The following is a 19,674-nucleotide window of genomic DNA, read 5'->3' as shown; positions in this document are numbered from 1 at the left end:
GCGGTATCATTGGTTGGCCGATCATGTTCTTGTTTGATTGTTGGTCGACCGGCTCATGATACTTGTATAGTCTAAGTGTCTAACACTACATGAGTACTGAACTCAAGCGTATATATGGTTAACTAGGGATTGGTTGTTGACTTGTTTAAATGCAGGTTCCCGTTACTTGAAGTTAGATTATGGCAGGAGGCCAAGTCTAACTTAGTAACGGTTTGCTTAGCCTTAGCTTATATTGCATGCTAGGGCTAGATTGATTGTTATTTTGGTTGTCTGGGTTAGAGTCTAGGTTGCGGGTAGAGGCCGCCAGCTCACTGAGTAATACTAGATTACTCATCCAACTCTGTTGTCCTTTTTGCAGGTCGCTTTAGGTAAGGATGATTGGATAGCATGGTGCTGGACGTTAGGACCGCCGGTGTAGATTTTCATGCCTTTTGTAAACGGTATTGTGAATTGTGTTATGTTGACTCGATTTGGCATTAGGCCGGGCCCAGTCTTAAATTATTCAATGTATGAATATTTCTTAAATCAATAAAAGTAATTGTTTTATATGCGCTTCATGAGTACTCTGATATTTGACTAGTCCGGTCTAACACAACGTTAGGTCGTGGTACGGGTTGAAAAGCTTTAGGCCTCGATCTAACGGAAAACGCTAACTCTAGGTACGGGTTGCCAAGCCTTGTGCCTTGACGCAGCGGGACGTGTTAGTGGACGAACTGGTCGAGGTCGTGGGTTGGACGGTCAGTCATGTTCTTGTTTGATTGTTGGCTGGCCGGTTGGCCTTTCATCTCCAACCCTTGGTGTGGGTCGTCCGTCGGTCATGTTCTTGTTTGATTGTTGGCCGGTGGGTTGACCTATGCCTAGGACGGTTCGGGGGTGTTACACCGTCCGTCTTCTGGATGGCCAGAAAGTGTGCTGATTTGGTTAGGCGATCCACCACAACCCAAACCGCGTCTTTCTTATTCCTGGTGGTAGGGAAACCAGTCACAAAATCCATTGTGATGTGGTCCCATTTCCATTCTGGAATAGGCAAGTTTTGTAGTAAGCCACTAGGCACTTGATGTTCTGCTTTAATGAGTTGGCAAGTGGAACACTTCGCCACCCATTCGGCAACATCTGCCTTCATACGGATCCAATGATAGAACTTCTTAAGGTTTTGATACATCTTGGTAGCACCAGGATGAACCGAGAACCTAGACTTGTGAGCTTCGCTCATAATCTCTTCCTTAAGACTTCTATCATTAGGAACACTGATCCGACCATTGACTAGGATGGTACCATCCTTCGCAGTCTGGTACTCCGTCCTGTCATTTTGAGCAACCTTCTGGAGGTTCTCGTCCTGACCTTGGGCTAAACGAATTCGAGTAAACAGGTCGGCTTGGTTAACCGCCTCCAACCCTAATGATTCGGTCGCCTTGGTCAGCACGTTCAGCCGTAGAGCTCGGACCATACCGTCTAGGTCGTCCGCCTCTCGTTCAGCCGATACATCAACCCTTCTCCGGCTCAAAGCGTCTGCTACCAGATTAGCTTTTCCCGGATAATAAGTGATGTCTAGATCGTAGTCAGCTACGAATTCCATCCACCTCCTCTGCCTTAAGTTTAACTCAGGCTGGGTGAAAATATACTTCAGACTTTTATGGTCCGTATGTATCTGAACTTTGGCACCATACAAGTATGAGCGCCAAATCTTTAAGGCGAATACTACCGCAGCCATTTCTAGATCATGGGTGGGGTAGTTTCCCTCATGTTTTCTTAACTGCCTTGACGCGTAGGCGATGACCTTCCCATGCTGGGTCAATACGCAACCTAGTCCAGTGATAGACGCGTCCGTATAAACCACATATGGTTGATCAGCCTCCAGAAGAACCAGGACGGGTGTGCTAGTCAACATGTCTTTAAGTGCGGAGAAACATCCCTCACACTCTTCAGACCATGTGAACTTGACGTCCTTCCCAGTCAACCGTGTCATAGGCTGTGCCAAGCTTGCGAATCCTTTCACAAACTTTCTATAGTAACCTGCCAGCCCTAAGAAGCTCCTGACTTCCGTGGCACTGCGTGGTCGGGGCCAATCCTTGATTGCCCTGATCTTCTCTGGATCCACTGAGATGCCTTGGTCGGACACAATATGGCCGAGGAACCCAATACTCTTCTGCCAAAAACTGCATTTACTGAGTGTAGCATAAAGTTTGTGTTCTCGTAATCGTTCCAGCACGGCTCTCAAGTGTTTCCGATGAGATTCCTCATCCTTAGAATAAATTAGGATATCATCAATGAAGATGATCACAAACTCATCCAAGAAATCTTGGAACACGCTGTTCATCATTTTCATGAATGTAGCAGGTGCATTGGTCAGACCGAACGGCATCACTACGAACTCGTAATGACCGTACCTGGTCCTAAATGCCGTCTTCCTAATATCATTTGGCTCCAAAGGAATCTGATGATACCCTGAGGCCAAATCGATCTTAGAAAACCACTTGGCTCCTTTGAGTTGATCCAACAGTTCGTCTATCCTGGGCAACGGGTACTTGTTTTTCACAGTAACCCTGTTCAACCCCCGATAGTCGATGCACAGACGCATGCTACCATCCTTCTTTTTCACAAAGAGGACTGGTGCACCCCAAGGGGAGCTACTTGGCCGTATGAACCCCTTGTCCAGCAATTCTTCTAATTGCTTCTTTAGCTCGGCCATCTCGGCTGGAGCCATTCGATACGGACTCTTGGACAGCGGAGCTGTCCCTGGCTCTAGTTCAATCGTAAATGGTTCCGACCTATCAGGGGGGACACCCTGTGGCGACTGGAACACATCTGGGAACTTCGACACCAACGAGTCCTCTGAAAGGTCTTTCAGACAGACAGAACTGCCCGGCTCTGTAGTTGTAATTGTAGCCAAAAAGGACTGACAACCCTGTTCCAGCATCCGAATCGCTCGAACTGCTGAAACCACCACTTTCTCTTGAGCTGGACACAGACATTGGTACTGGATCGGTTGAAGCCCAGTCTCCAATTGCACACGACCTCTATGGAAATCGAGAGTGGCCCGATACTTTCCCAACCAGTCCATACCTAAGATCACTTCACGATTCTTTAGGTGGACACAGACCAAATTCACAGGGAATACCTTTCCCTGAATTGACACTGGGATATTTGACACGAGACCTAGTGAGTTCATGGCTTGCCCTCCGGCTGCCCTCACTATCCCAAAATTATCTCCAGCGTCCAGACAGAACAGACCCTTTCCGACCAGTCCCGGACTCAAAAAACTATGCGTAGCCCCTGTGTCGAAAAGTACGTGGGTTTCCACACCACCAACCATGAGGGTTCCTATCAGAGACCCCCATCAGAATCCCCTAGACATTCTAGGTTCCAGACCAAGCATTTCTACTTGAATGTAAAAAGATAAATTTAGAAATTACCAGAAATCGAATCAAACGATCCAGATGCGCCTTCGTCGCGGGACAGCTCGTACACCCTCGGTGTTGTGGTCGGCCTGTTCTGGGTCGACTTGCCTGTGTCTCCACGACCCTTCCCTTGTCCTCCTTGCAGCTTAGGACAGTCCGACTTGTAGTGTCCCGTCTTGCCACATAGGAAGCAAGTCACGGAGCCGCTGCCACTGGACTGGACTGAGAATCGGTTTGGACGAGTGCAAGTTTGAATCATATGATCCATACTGCCACATCGTACACAAGCCCCCATGGCCTTCCAGCACTCACCGGGATGATTCTTACCACACTTGGAACATTCAGGTCGGCCCCCAGAGGTCTTACCTCCGTCCACCTGGTCCCACTTTCTCTTTTTATCGTTTGTCTTGCCCGACGAGCCAGGCTGTGGCTTAGCCTTAAGCTTAGCTTCTTCAGCCAAGTTAGACTCCAGCAAAGCCACTCGTTCAACCAGTTCTCCGACGGTGTTGAAGGTGCGGATTGAGCAGTGGGTTTTCAGTTCCGGCCTTAGGCCTCAAATGAACCTATGAACCTGGACTGCCTCATCCTCCAGCTCCCTTCCAACGAACCGTCTGAGTCGGTTGAACTCCTCTTCGTACTCCCGTACGGATCTGCGACCTTGGACCAAATCTAGAAACTTAGTTTCCAGTCGGTCCCAAGCCTCAGCAGGAAAGTATTTGCGGTTGAACTCAACTTCAAACTCCGCAAAACTTTCGAGACTTCCATTGGTGCGCTTGTCCACTGCAAGCCACCAATTATGCGCGTCCCCTTCTAGGAAGTGAACCGCAATGTCTCTTCTGTAATCCTCTGGACAGTGAGTTGATTGAAAGTTTCGGAGCATCCTACTCCTCCACTCGTCTGCCACAATGGGGTCGGTGCTACCTGAGAAATGCTTCGTACCCAATCTGGATAGATGTTGAAGCAGACTCAGATAATCAACCTTTCTTACAGATTTTTCCGGTGGATCGATCTCGATCACCTCAACCGCGTCCACAGCTGGACCAGTAGCAATAGGTGTAGCCGTAGCTACAGGTGTAGCTTGACCAACTGATGAATTCACTAGTGGCGTGAATAGTTGAGTCATAGCCGCCACCTGGTTACCCATCACCTTCATGGCCTCTATTAAGTCCTTCTTGGACAGTGCCGCGGGCGCATTAGCCGTACCATCGGCCACTTCCTCACGCTGGTCACCATCACGGTTAGCGTTCGAGGATTCCACTTCCTCTTCATCACCTTCCTGATGTTGCTGACCGTCCTGTTGCGTCCCGGTAAGGTTAGCTGGATCAGACGGTAACATACCTCCGGTGTTAGTCTCAACCTGATCGGTTGGTAACTCGGACAGACCAGCTCCGTCCGCAGCCCCTCGACTAGATTGACCAGCCGTTTTCTTACTCCTTCGGGTCTTTCCCGATTTGCTTTTTCCAGCCTAAGGATTCCAAACATTGTTAGTACAAAATATACTCAACATAGACACAACAGAATAATCCCTAGACTAAACAATCAAACCTCACCGTGAGACCTAATCAGCTGGCTGCGTGTGTGTGTGGACTACATAACCCAACTATCCTAGAATCAAGCATGCTCTGATACCAACTTGTAAGACCCGTTCCTGGTCTCTCGACCCAACTGGATACGAATGCTTACTTATTAATTTCTTTGCTTGTTTGATTCATCTTAAGCCTTTATTTACTAAGTCATATTCGAATATGAGGTTCATAAACAAACGAACAGATTTGCACAGCGGAATATAAATGTGTGTAAATTGTATTACTTAGAAACATGAGATCCAATACACAACTTCTTAACAGTTTCATAGCCAATCACTAGTTCATCCCTAGCATCATCTAACCACACGTTACACAGCCTCTCACTGACCGAGCCTTCACGGCTCCTTGGCTTGACCAGAACCATCCTTAGTTCCTGAAACCACAACCAGATAAGCATTAATCATAACCGAGAGTAGATCTGAACGATTCTACAATGCTTGGCTTGGTTCCTAGAACATAGATAAACCTCAGACAATATAATAATAAAAAAGGTATGAACCCATCTACCGTATCCTAAGTCATTCAACCAACCACCCCTTGACTTAGAATCAGATAGACGGTCCAGAATAGATAAGCAGAACACACGAACAGGTCCGGATCATCCCCAAAGACCAATCCGTCTAACCGGATAGAATCTAGGTGCGACCGGTCCATGAAGTCCGGCTCAATGGCCTCACGGACTTCCTTACCTGATCCGGCCTTGGGCCTGGATCCAAATGGCCGAGTAAGCCTCAAGCCCAAACCGGTAGGCTTAGCAACCGATCGGACCATGCGACTCTTCCTTGGCTTCGACAGACCGTGAACCATGTCTTGACTTAGTAAGTCATAGACTGGTCCATAAGGATCGGACACAACCTGTCTCAATAGACACCGTTTGGAACATGCACCCCTTCGGTCCATGGTACCTCTTGGTCCTCGTACCTCTTGATCCTCGTACCTCTTGGTCCTCGTACCTCTTGATGTTCGTAACCCTTGGCAACTTGTACCCTTTGGTTACTTACACCCTTTGGTATCTCACAACCTTTGGTAACTCATGACCTTTGGTAACTCACAACCCTTGGTAACACGTGACCTTTGGCAACTCGTGCCTTTTGGGACATGTCCAACCGTTTATCCCAACCGCCCAGTCCATGGTGCGATTCGAACCATCCGCATAGCCGACCCGTGTCAAGGCTAGCGGTTTGGTTATGAATGGCCACGTCCTAGGGACGTGTCCCTTGGACTGAACCAACACAACCCTTCGTGTGTAAACAGAAAGAACAGAAAGAGATCGGATAGAACAAGTAAGAGAAGCCGGATGGGACTTAGGAACCGACAGAGCCGCGGTGCGATCGCATGGACCGTCCGTTCGGTCTGATGGAGCCATGACCCATCACATACCTTCTGAACCACCTCTGGGTCCTCCACGTTCTTCTCCTTGTCTTGATCTCCCATCTTGGTCGGAGGTTGCTTCACAAACGATCAGAGTCGCCGTAAACCTAACCACCCTAAACTCGGCCTTTACTTGGCCGGAACTCTCTCTCTCTCTCTTTCTCTCTCTCTACGTTTTTCTCTGAGTATTTTACTCTGGAATTGGATACTGAAATCAACAGGAGGGCCCCCATATTTATAGAAAATGAGGGGGTAAGTCTTGCCCCACGAACAGGCACGACTTGCTAGCGGATGGGCACCATCGGCCAAAGGTTGTGCCCTTTTGGCCACTTGCATCCCATCGCCCCTTTCTGATTGGGTTTGGGGTCGGTCACAAGCCCAACCCACGCCCCAAGCCTTCTAGACTTAGCCCACGGCCTTGTCCAAAGACCCAACAGTCCATGGCCTCATGGCTGGACCTCACAGCCCACCACTGACCCGGACTCGGTCCATCGGCCCGAAACCCGAACAGTCTGTCTAGCTGAGATGAGCTGACCCCCAGCTGCTTCAGCTGAGTGAGCTAGTAGTCCAGCTAGTGGAGCTAACTTAGTAGTGGTTGAGCTGGAGTGAACTTGGCCTAGCTCCGATGAGCTGGTCGAGCTTCTCGCAAACTTCTTCCAGCTACTGTCTTGCTCGTCCTAGCTGTCTCTTTGCTCTTACAAGGTTAAGTCTAAGTTTCCTTATGTTCTTAACCTTCTTTCTTGGCCATGGAACGCCTGCCTTCATGTCTTAAGACTGGCTAGTACGTTTCCTCGATCCATGGCCGTCCCAACGATCCTATTCAGGATCGGGGATGCGACACATCTCCCTCAGGAACAAACCTAGGACGAGATGGGCCGGGAAAGGCACCCTTCGACGACCGGCGTCGCTTGCGAGTCGCCGCAACGGCCTCGTCCTCCGAGCCAGGGCTCAACGAGATAGGAGATCGTCTCTCTTCCGAAGCGTTTTCATCGCCGGAGTCGTGAATCGAGATAAAGGGAGATTTTCCAGAAGTTCGGCCTCTCTGCAGACCCGGAAGTGCGGAATGACGACCTCCTCATGAGCTGTCTAGTTAATCGATCTGAAGACTGGGCCTGAATGGAAGGAGTCGCTATGACTTCCTGGGAATGTTCGGCCTCATCCTCAGAACCCCCAACTAGAGGGTCCCTGTTGATCCCCTCCGGTATAGCAAAGACGGTTTGAATCCGAGTTTGGTCGAACAAAGACCAGTTCGAATAACCTCTCCGAAGAATCCTGATCAAACCATGAATCCCGTCTGACATCGAAGAGCTTCCGGAAGGAGCTGAATCGATCAAAGAAAAATGAAAAGTTGAGTCACCTATTTCCTAAAGAGAAAAATCGACACATAGACAAAAGAAAACTAACCGATATTCTCGGCCCAACTCCGAGGAAGCCGAGAGAAGTCGAATTCACCCATAGATGCTCGATCCATCTTGAAAACGAAAAATTGTTCGCGCCACTTCTTATCGCGATAGGGGATGTCCTCGATGATGTGGCGACCTGGGCGCGGAGACACAAGGAAGGTACCAGGGTTCTGCTGGTTCCGCTTCACCAGAACGAGCTCTCGGAACTCACTAAGGCCAAAAGAAAGACCTTCCTCCTTAGCCCTAATCAAGAAGGCGATAAGATACCTAAGAAAGTTCGGGAGGATCTGAGTAAGAGATAACCCAAGCTCCGCCAGAATCTCAAGTATCGGCTCCGGGACCGGGAAGATAAGACCACAGGAGTGAAAGAAAGAAAGATAGGCTCCACAATAACCTTCCCGTACAGTTTCGGGAGTCTCAGTTGTGCCGGCCAAATCGAGAACGACGGCGCAATCAACCCCGTACGTCTTATAAAGATCCTCGAGATCATCGGTTGTAGTCGTCAGACGAGGGAAACTGAACGATGAAGACATCTCAAGCTCGGTGATCGGGAAATTTTAAGAGCAGAAGTAAAACGAAAGATGCAAAAAGAATTGAAGTGGAAACGTAAAACCTCACGTATTTATAAACAACCTAACGGCTCTATCGGCATCCCCGAGAAAGATAATGATGACCTAGGTTTCGCCCTAGCGGCGGCTGATATAGTCGTTACGCGTTTTAAAAAAAAAAAGAAAAGAAAGAATGAAATTTACGCGCCAAACAACGGTTTTCCAAGAACCATCAAACCAAAATCGCATCGGTTATCAAACGACAAAACACGAAGTGATAACTAATCGCCTCTTTATTCTTTTCGATCAAATCAAAAGAGACTGGGGGACAAATGTTGGACCCAATTTCGGTCTATACATTAATGGGCCGCGATCAAAGATATGGGCCGTAAGGAACTGAAGCCCATAGCAAGCAATCGAGCTCAAAAACGAAGACTCTGGGGTCCCGGAGATCGCGGAGCAGTCCCGGAGATCGTGGAGAAATTACGAAGATCACGAGGCCGACTTACTATAAAGGAAGGAGAACAGACATGAAGAAGGACACGTTGAAAACCCTAGAGAGAGAGATACACACTTACATCGACCTTGTTCTCATCCCAATCTTAGATTCTTTCTTTACGAATCTCATTTGTATCACTCGATCTAGTTCAACTCATTGTATTCGATCTTATTCATCAATAAAGTCCATTTTTAGCTACTGGAAACTGTGTAACATCGTTGTATTCTAAAGATATCGTTGCCTACATCATTTGTCTTCCCTAGATCAAACCCCGATCACTATCAAATACTTAGTATAGATTTTAGGTTCTACAATATCAAGGTCTTGTTTTTTACATTAACAAAAGTTGCATCCAATATTTTAAAATAACAATTAAACTAGTGTCTTTTTATTTTTAAACGTTTATCTTCAAACCTATTAATAGTTTAATCTATTAAAAATTAGAAAACCGGTTAAGTTAAAAATATTTAATTACAAAAAACTTAAACAATGAAGAATTTAATTTTTTTTTTCCTTCAAAATCTAAATATCCAAACCCGACGCGAAATAACTGAACCCGAACTTAAAATACCCGAACCCGACCCAAATATAGAAATAACCGAATGGATTCTATATCTTTATACCGAAATATCCAAAAATCTTAAATACTCGATCCGAACCCAAATAAGTATTACAACGGCCACCCCTAGCCCCAACTTGGGCAATATTGAAAAACGTTCCACCACAACTACATGTGGTGTACTGTGCAACTTGGTAGACGAAAATAGACAACATCTATTTTTTGATTGCCCTTTCAGTTCCAGGGTGTGGTCTTTCTTCATGTCTAGGCTTCACCTCTCCCCTCCGATGCTCTTTGAAGATGGGGGTGAGATGGCTGAAAGACCCCACTACAAATAGTAATGTCAATCTCATGTCAAGCTACTTTATCATGCTTGTGTTTACTCTATTTGGAAGGAACAAAACTCAAGGCCTCAAGGGTACATTCTTCTCAGGCGCAGCCTCCAAAAGCTCTCATCGACGATGATCAGAAACATCATCGCCTTTAAGCTGAATTCTATTTCGAGATCAAATCGTTATGTCTCCTCTACCACTTCTTTTTAGGTTCGTGGTTAGCTTTGTTTTAATTTAGCCTTGTGAAGCTGTGTTATTTTTTGTAAGCTTTCGTCTGGCTACCTTACCCTTCGGAGCTCTTGACCCAACTCTTAAAATTGGATTAGTGAAAGTATATTAAAAACTGTTAATTTTAAGTGAAACGATATTCACAAAAACATATAATATCTCGATGAAAAATGATTACTGATCATATCAATTATCGATTACCATACAGTAGAATGAAAAATTTAGTCACATCAAGGAAAATAAAGTTTATAGCGAAACAAACCACAAACCAATTCACACTTGCACCACAAAATAAAATTGTAATTTATAAACTGTAAAATATATTACACAGTTTCAGAAACTAAATACGATCAAAAATATTGAAAAAAAAAAAAAACAATTTTAAATGAGGAAAAATGTTTGAATAGACTTTAAAAGAAAATAGGACGTTATGTTGTACATATTCATTTGTCGATGATGTTTCGGAAATGGAAGTATATAATAATAAACCTTAGGAGGTTCTACCCGGACGTGGCCTTCCTCTTCTCTGGCTTGATGACCATTCTCTAGACTCATACTGTTCACTGCTTCTCTCGGGATTATAGTAACCTCTCGTCTCGTAATTGTTTCCTCCTCTACGTCCATATCCTCCTCTTCTGTTACTACCGTTGTGGTTGTTGCTTGATCCTGAGGACCTTGCAGCAGAATCAGACCGGTTCAGGTCCAACGGCAGTGGCTCGATTCTTTGCAAATCAGGTTCTGGAGTGAACCAAACCGGGCGTTTAGACTCATCCATTTTCCTAAACGTGATTGATATCCTGTAGACAAAAAAAGACTCAAATAAGAAGCTTTAGTGGTTATTACTATGTGTAATAAATGGATGCAAACCTTTTTGTGGGAACTGCAGGTACACAGTGTTTAGCTACATCTGCTCCATTTCCATTTAACACCAGAACCGATCTGAAAAAAATGTCACAAAAGCCGATTATTTGGACAGTTTTTGATATTGGGTCAAGTCTCAAAGAGCTGTACTTACCCTACAGGAAGCGGTACTGAGAATGAACCGGAGAATTCACCAGGACCTTCTATTTTAAGGTTTGAGCCAAAGAGGATGTTGCATTCACTGAGGAACGAGATGGTGCAGAAGGGACGGAGAAAGTCGTGGTTGTCTATGTGAGGAGGTATACAGTCACCTTCATCGTAGATGTTGACAATGCAGCTATCGGGCACACAAGTTGGTGGCAGGACATGCCATCTAATCAACCTTCTGATGATCACTTTGAAAAGAGAAGGTAATGGATCCACTTCTTCCCGTTGAAGGATACCCGGTGGGTTTCCAGCTCTATCCTATCAAACATATAGAGAAGGCAACAAATTCTTTGTTAGAAATGAAACATAGAAAATGGCAGAGAGTGAGTTACTTACTGTAGCATAGTTGTAACAACAGCCGAATTGAATAGTCACACGTCCTTTGCCTCTCATCCACTTCTGTGGAGCAGTAAACGTACGCTCTAAAAAGAGACAAGAATCAGACTCAAATTGAATAAGATAAGTAATTCCGATTTGAAAAACAAGAAGCTTACCTCTAAGTTCTCCTTTGCGTCCTCTCTCTTCAAGTTCATACACTTTATCAACAATCCTTTTCTGCTCCACTGCGCTGAAAACACCAGTGTGCAACTCAAGCCCATCAACTACGTTAACGAGCTTTCCCTTAAATCTCTCCAAGCAAATGAAATCTTTCTTTCTCTTCACGTTCTTCAGCCTGAGATCCTCTCTTTGCTCTCTTGATAACTTAGGCTTCTCTGGAGTCTTCATCGGACTCGCATCAATAGCTTTCCTACTCTCCTCCTCTTCGTCCTCCTCCTCAAACTCATCTTCTTGACTCATATCAGCCCAAGACATTCTAGGGCTTGCTGTTTCAGCAGCTTGTCGAGATGGCAGTACACTACCAAGAACTTCAGACAAGGTTCCAAATGAAATTTCAGTCTCTATGTTACTAGTTCCTTCTGATTCCAAACCAGCTTTGCTATTACCTTCTCCACCAACTTTACTACAATGTTCTACACAAACGAAACACGATTTCTCTTTAGCATAAACCCTCGAGCCAATAACTTTATGAAGGTTAAACACGCATTTGATTCCCAACAACAGATCTACAGTACACACTACCAAATGTTCTACACCAACGAAACAGTTTTCCTCATAAGCAAATCGTTGTATAAACCCTAAAGGCGATAGCTTTTTTGAAGGTTAAACAGATCTACGCTACTCTCTCGCCTTCCAATTATCAAAACCCTAATGCTCCTTCTGGTTCCATTAACTTTGTCCCATCGTTGTATAAACCCTAAAGTCGATAACTTTGAAGGCAAACAGATCCACGCTACTCTGTAACCACCTATTCGTTCCAATTATGAAAACCCTAAAGTTCAATTTAGTAAAACATCGCTCTATACCTGGGTCAAGAGAGCGGATTCGATCGGAGAGAACGTTGACGCAGTCTTTGCAGAGATCTCTAGACAAGAAAGGAAGGCAATTCGTCAAGAACTCCGACGCGATCTTGAGTTCCGATGGCTGGAACTTCTGGAGGAAAGGGTCGTCTTCCATCGGCTTTCGCTCGATTTACGAATCTAATCGTCTTCTTCCTTTGTCAGTGTAGTAGTTGTATAGCTTTTAAGGCACAGTTGTAATTCTAAGAGACCGTCAAGGGTAGTTTCGGTAATTTGATGCCGCCGAATAAAGCTTATGAGCTGTTTTGATAACTATGGGCTATTTAATTTCTATAAGGCCCATTAGTTTCGGATTGCTACGTGTTTAACTGGGTCGGAGGAAACGATTGAAGATAAAAGAGTTCTGAGCCAGAAATCTGAAACTCTCCCGAACCACACGAATCCGTTCCCCATTTGAACTCTAATCAATAGCCTAATTTTAAAAATTTAGAACACTAGGTATAATCAATAGTTTTTTTTTCTTTACCAAAAGCTACTAGAGTTGTATCCGCACAGGTTTTTATGCATAACGTCACCGCACCATTCCAATTCGCCGCGGTGAGGGTCCATGGAGCGTTTATCCAGACGCGTAAGCAACAGTGCGTGCTGAGATAAGCTTGAAATAGTTTAAGGTGCAAGTTTTGTAATCCTACTAAGATATGGTTTGCTAAAAGGATTAGGAAATTGCTAGTTGTATTATTCCTAATGAGTTTATGATAAGTTAAGTGTTATATAAGGAGATGCAAAGTGTGTTGCATAACTTATGAGTTTGTGAGTTTGAGAAGCTTTACTTTTGAGTTATTTTCTAAAGCAATAAAAGTTTAGTTCTTATCAATCGTGTGTGATTTCGTGTGTGTGTGATCTTGGTGTTGATACAATAAGTGGTATCAGAGCCACATAAAAGATATGGGAGAAGTGATTCCAGTGACAGGAAGAAAAGAAGGCGGAGGAGGCCCTTTATCTATACAGTGTCCGATGCTCACCTTGACCAACTACACAGTATGTGCCATGAGAATGAAGATAACGCTGATAGTGCATAAAGTTTGGGAGGTAATCAAAACAAAGCCGACAGAAAGTGATAAGAAAGACATGGCTACGGCCTTGTTGTTTCAATCCATACCCGAGGCTCTCATACTTCAAGTTTGAGAACTTGATACAGCGAAAAAGGTGTGGGAGGTGATCAAGTTGATGAGGGGAGAACACCTAACAATGCATGATCAGAACGGAAGGTTACTTGTCACTGCAAATAGATCCAGGAATCGTCTTTATAAAGTACTTATGGGAATAAAAGATGACACGAGGTTACAATTAGCCATGGTGAGTGAGTCAAGTAAGTGCCACGCAAGGTTGGGGCATGTGAATGTCGAGACGATGAGGCAATGATACAATGAGTACTTGTTCTAGGAGCTTCCAAATATGAGCATTGAAAAGGAGGTGTGTCGATCATGTTTGATGGGGAAACAGACCAGGAAATTATTTCCACAAGCAACACAATTTCAAGCCACTAAGAAGCTACAACTCATACACGGAGATCTTTGTGGTGCAATAACCCCAGCCAGAAAGCAATATACTTTTGTACTCATTGATGATTACTCGAGATATATGTGGAGTATCCTGATAAAAGATAAGAGTGAAGCTTTTGCGAAATTCAAGAAACTAAGGAGCATAATAGAGCAATAGACAAGAGAGAAGATTCAAGTTTTTAGAACAGACATAGGTGGGGAGTTTGTTTCTAACGAATTTAATACTTACTGCGAGAACTCGGGGTTAAAGAGACATCTTACAGCTCCGTACACACCACAACAGAACTATGTGGTCGAGAGAAGAAATCGGACCCTGCAAGAGATGACTAGAAGTAAGATCAAACACATGGACATGCCAAACTACTTCTAGGGAGAAGCAGTAAGACACACATTTTGTCCATAATTATATGTATATTAAATGATTTTGAGCCATGTGCATCAGTATAAATATTTTGAATATAATTATAACAAAATCTGTTGAGAAAAATTTAGAAAATATGACCAAAAATTCAAATATTTTTTTATAAATTAATGTATTAATATAGTAACAAAAACAAATTCAAAATTCATGTAATCTTCCAAACTTAAAAATAGTTGTGTTATTTTCTAAAATTTTCTTGACAAAGTATACAATTTTGAAAATAAATATTCAAACTCAAAATGATAATATTTAAAATTTTACAAAAGATAAAATTATAGATAATAAAGAATTACATTTTGAAATGCACCACGAAAAAACAAACTATATATGTTGTAAAAATTAAACTAATCTAATATTTTGAAATCTTAATTAAAAAAAAAACTTAATATCATAACATCCAAAAAATATCCTATATCAGTAAAATTTACTAAATAATATGATAGATGAAACTATGTATAAAATTTATTAAAAATAATAGGGCTATATTATTTAAACAAAACATTGTTTTTACTTATAAATCCCGTAAAGTACTAAAATGATATAGGTTAAAGTATATATTCTTAAACACAACATGTAAATTTAAATTATCTTAAATATATATATATTTTCTATAATATAAATAAATAAAATTTTAAAATATTTTATATGCAAAATGTATAAATTTAAAAAAACGTAGTTTGAAGGAGATTTTCTATTTGATTAATTCAAATTGTTATTTTATTGTACCTAACTGGAAAATAATTCCTAAGTAATAAAAATTTATAATAAAGTAAATTGTATTAAACACACCACGATATATTAATAACTAGGGTCGGACCCGCCCTACGGGCGGGTATCCAAAAGAACGAAACAATATAAATATATTTTAAATTTTAATAAATTTTCAGTTTATTTTAAATTATAATTTTTACTATTTTTACTACAAATTTTACTATTTCTTCTTTTTTATAAATCATATATTTGTTACTACAATAAAAGAATTTATAAAAAATATAAGTAAACTATATCACTTATTCCAAAATAAATTTCATAAGGAAGCAAATAAAAAACTTTTAAAAGTGTTGTATGAGTTAAATACACTAAAATTTCTATGGTTTTTTTTGTAACACCTCTATGAAACATATTACTATTTATTATATCATTTGTTAAACTATAAACATAAAAAAAAATTGCAATCTAATTATAGTTAAAATATAGTTATGGATTAAAACTCAGTGTAAAAAGATAATTAAGATATTCTCAATAGATATGCACAACTTGTTTAATTTTTATAATTAAATTTCATTTTGTTTTACAATTACTATCTTTTCAAAATACCAATCAGGTTATTTACATTGTTATTAAAAATAAAATTTTATATACTTTCTAACTTAATCTTTTATTTTATATTTCGGTTACAATATTAAACCCTAATGTATCAGTTTAAGGATTTATGTGAATTTTGAGTATATCTTCAGTCCAACATTATGATTCAAAAACATCATTTTCCTTTTTTTTATCTCCAGTAAAAGCATTCTACGATCCTGTATTAATATCACAAATTAAAAAATATAATTTTTTTTATAACCTCTATGTTTATTATTACTATGCAATCAAGAGTACATGGTCTTCATGAAGAAGACTAGTGATATATTGTGATACATGGTAATGAAATTTAAAAGAATTGTCTAAAGGCCTAGTAGTTGCTAATTGATCTGCTACTTTGTTTGTCTCCCTCTTAGTCCATCATAATGAAACTGCTTCAAGCTTAGTTGACCACCATTTGATCTCCCTCGAGAAAAGAATGCAGTATGCTTTGAAGAGTTTTTAAAGTTATCTTTGCTTGTTACATTCTCTGGGAAATCTTTGTCATTGCCTCCAATTTTCTCTTCAGAGGCCGACCTTTTAGATGCAGGAACCCACTTAGACCACTCGTCACGCTTCCGTATCTTGTCACCCTATAAAAGCACCCGCATTTCAACAGAATTAGAAAACCCCAACGCTGATTATTACTAAAAGAAGCAAGATGACTTACGGTAGTCTGACCTGCACTTCAACAGAAGTAGAAAATCTCAACGCATAGACTATAAACTCTACATCCATGGTCATCATCTTAACCTGTAATTCAAGAGTAAGAATACAAAAATTAAAAGCAACACATTTGTGTAAAATGCAAATGACAAAACAGCGTAATGCAAAGCAAGACAAGCTCGTGTTAGAGTTTTACCCTTTAGAAGTCAGCTATGATTTTGATGGGAACCCATCCTTGTTCATCCATTAAGGAAATGAGGTACTGATCATTCTGAAGGTTTTCGTCACTGAAAAAAGGAATAAATATACGGAAGGTGAGCACAGAAAGGTAAGGTGATATTCTACCAACCAGCAAAGATGGACTCAAGGCATGGAAATACTCAGAGACATTCCATCAAAGGTGTCAGCTCAACATAGTATCAAAATCACAAAATATATAGATGCAAACGCATAACTTGCCTGAAGTAATATTCTATTTGTTTTATGACTCTATCCTTTAAGTCGAGTTGTTCAGGAGACAGAGCTTGAGGACCCTGTTTACCAGGGTGCGGGCCAAAGCGTGGAGGATAGCCTCTTATAGCTCCAGGGGGTGGAACCGGGAAGTAGTACACAGGACCTATGTCAAATGCAGAAACAAAAAAAAATACAGCAATTTAGTTATTATCCTCTATCTTAACGCCACGTATGCTCATCATGTCCCTTGACAGAGAATCAACATCTTACCGGGAAAGCCAGGACCTGGACCAACCATGAACCCATGACCTTGCCCCATATACGGAGGTCTCACAAAGTCCCTAGGTCCAGCTCCATGCGGCATATTTAAGAGGGGAGGCTTGCACTGGCTTCTCGTTGCCAGACTCTGCAGCAGGAGCTCCAGGAATCAGGTAAGGAGGATAAAGAGCATATGGAAAATCAGGACCAGTGGGATACGACATAGGTGGAAAAGGAGGTGGATGATAAGGTACAGCGGGCATGGGGTAAGTAGGAGGAGGACCACTTTGGTTGCTCTTCGAGCCTGGCTTTGAATGACGGCCAGAAAGTTAGAGCTCTTCATCGAGAAAAGACCCATCAGTGTTGCATTTGATCCACTCTCGAGGAGGCGGAATCCAATGATGTTGTCACTGCACCTCAGCTGTTCTTCTCCTCTGTTGAGGCTCATCCCCTCCCATGCTCCCTGCTTGTTTCCATTCTTTGCATCAGATTTAGCATATTGGAGGAGAAATTTCCAATGAAGATTACTTTGTTAACAATATAAATTATTTCTAATTCGATAGTTTTAAAAAAGAAAAATAGGCAAGAAAGCGAGTACCTTCCAGCGAAAACAATAATCCTTTGGCGCTGATTCTTATTTTGGCAATGCTTAAGAGCAAGCTGAGCAATCTGGGTTGCTGTTGTCAAATTAAACTCTCCAACATCGAGGGCTCAAAAGACAGTAAGATTGATGCCTCCTTCAAAACAATAACAATTACAATTTTTTCTTTTGAGTAGAGACATACTGTGCATACATGCCAGAATCTTGCCAAGACCAGCAGAGGTAGGCGTAGTCAAGACTCTAACTCCTTACCTGCCATTGTCAAGATCCCCACACTGTTCTCCGGATTCGACTGCAATCGCAAAACACAAAAATATCCCCTAAACCACAGATAAAAAGGACAATTCAAAAGCTCTAATGGAATAGAGTGTACCTAGGTTTTGGCACCGTAGAGAAGATTGACAGCTTCGGAGGCATCAAAACCCAGAACTTATCATTCATGAATATCACCCAAATTTCATCTTACGGGATCAAATATTTGATTTTCGCCAATTAAAACGAAAACTCCAATGAAAGAATACAGAGAAGAGAAGATATACCTTTTCTTCGAACTCAACTTCTTCCATGGCGAGAAGAATCTCTTCGTTCTTAGGCTGAGGCCACTGTATGGGGTAGTAGATGCGACACTGGATGATGAATCTAATAAGGACTTTAAGATGATGAATCTGTAACCGGCAGATTGATGGATCTGTATGAAGAAGATGAAACATCTCTATCGAAACCCTAGAGTGGGATACGATACGCAAAGGCGGAGAACAAAAAATAAAACCATAGAATAAAAAACGACACGTTTCAAGCAGTTGACTTACACTTTATAAATGGGCTTTATAAGGCAACATAAAGACAACAAATATAAACGAAAGCCCAAACGAAAACAATGACAAATAAATGAAACGCAAAGTTTCATTAAAGTGGACACGTGTCATCACCAATAACTTCAACTTTCCTAGGTGGATGCTGACGTAGCGCGCTGTGAGAAAAAAAAACAAAGGTTTATAATAATAGATAGATATCGAATAAGAAATATAAACAATAATATTATAGAGTTACACAATATATAACACTAAAATATAAATTATATATTTAAACCAATCGTAATAAAATCAAATACATTTATAAAATGAAAAAAATATATGCACGGACGTGCGGGTCAAAATCTAGTCTTATCTTGATCTAAAAGACACGTTAACATATGATCTCATCTATCTCCTAGCATTATTTCTCAGCTTGCTTAATTAATGGCTCAGACCAAAGGATCGTTCAACAAATTATATTGTATAGCATCTATCGTAATACTATTTGTTATTTTTATAATCAACGTATGCATTAAGTTATTTTTGGCAGGATATCGTGTATCGCTTAATTAGGTAATATATAATGTACTACTTTATTAATCAATTTTAGCCACGAAATCAGTTTGTATAGCATCTATAATTTTCTAAATTATTGGTAGATATAAATAGTTTCCTAAATGATAGGTAGATATAAGTATTCACAATTGAAAGTAAAATATTATAATTAAATGATAATGACATACTTGTAAATACATTAAAAACCAAAGAGACCACAAAAAAATCTCTTGTGTTTAAATAGTATAGATATAAAGAACTTTGGGTACCCCACTTACCGTCAATTGGTTTTAAGTTGAAATCCCAAAAAACTTAGGGGGTGATTGGTTGAGGCTGTAGGAGTTGTGCACAGCCTTTTTTATTTCTACATCCATTTTTTAAAGCAATCATGTTTTTATTTTAAAAAATGAATCTAAAGTCAAAACATTATAAAAAAAAATATATTAGCTTTAGAAAGCACTTTATCTAGAGATCTTATACAGTGCTCTGAAAAATTTCTACAGCAAAATAAATTAAAACTAAAGCTAAAAATTTAGAGCATAAATCCTAGAGCAAAAAAAACAGAAAGCCACAACCTCTACCAATCACCCCCTTAGCATAGTATCAGAGCGGGCCAACACTCTGACCCATTAATCCGATCTGAAAAGTGGTCTGATCATCCCATGATTTG

The 19,674-nt window shown here is 41.3% G+C and overlaps 1 protein-coding gene and 2 long non-coding RNA genes across 6 annotated transcripts; all 3 read right to left on the bottom strand.

Annotated features, from left to right (window-relative positions):
- Positions 1-10,203: 10,203 nt before the first annotated feature.
- Positions 10,204-12,610, bottom strand: LOC106381489 (RNA demethylase ALKBH9B). Its single transcript, XM_013821386.3, has 6 exons — positions 12,357-12,610; positions 11,487-11,963; positions 11,329-11,414; positions 10,940-11,250; positions 10,792-10,863; positions 10,204-10,721 (listed from the first exon to the last, which is right to left on the bottom strand). Exons 1-6 carry the CDS (start codon positions 12,505-12,507, stop codon positions 10,415-10,417), a joined length of 1,404 nt encoding a protein of 467 aa, XP_013676840.1. The 5' UTR covers positions 12,508-12,610; the 3' UTR covers positions 10,204-10,414.
- Positions 12,611-15,874: 3,264 nt separating this feature from the next.
- LOC106381490 lies at positions 15,875-16,636 on the bottom strand. Its single transcript, XR_002655271.1, has 3 exons — positions 16,540-16,636; positions 16,359-16,430; positions 15,875-16,270 (listed from the first exon to the last, which is right to left on the bottom strand). It is a non-coding gene; the product is annotated as an uncharacterized LOC106381490 (long non-coding RNA).
- Positions 16,637-16,797: 161 nt separating this feature from the next.
- On the bottom strand, positions 16,798-18,444 carry LOC111202310. Of its 4 annotated transcripts, none has more exons than XR_002655270.2 (6): positions 18,195-18,444; positions 18,029-18,060; positions 17,908-17,947; positions 17,653-17,791; positions 17,067-17,517; positions 16,798-16,959 (listed from the first exon to the last, which is right to left on the bottom strand). It is a non-coding gene; the product is annotated as an uncharacterized LOC111202310 (long non-coding RNA). The 4 variants fall into 4 exon arrangements; XR_002655269.2 differs by having other exon boundaries at positions 18,029-18,084; positions 18,195-18,440; XR_002655268.2 differs by having other exon boundaries at positions 18,029-18,116; positions 18,195-18,436.
- Positions 18,445-19,674: the final 1,230 nt, after the last annotated feature.

The sequence above is a fragment of the Brassica napus genome, chromosome C7 (assembly GCF_020379485.1).
Source record: "Brassica napus cultivar Da-Ae chromosome C7, Da-Ae, whole genome shotgun sequence".
Classification (NCBI taxonomy): domain Eukaryota; kingdom Viridiplantae; phylum Streptophyta; class Magnoliopsida; order Brassicales; family Brassicaceae; genus Brassica; species Brassica napus.
The sequence above is the reverse complement of the archived record's forward strand: the minus strand, read 5'-3'. Positions and strand labels throughout refer to the sequence as shown.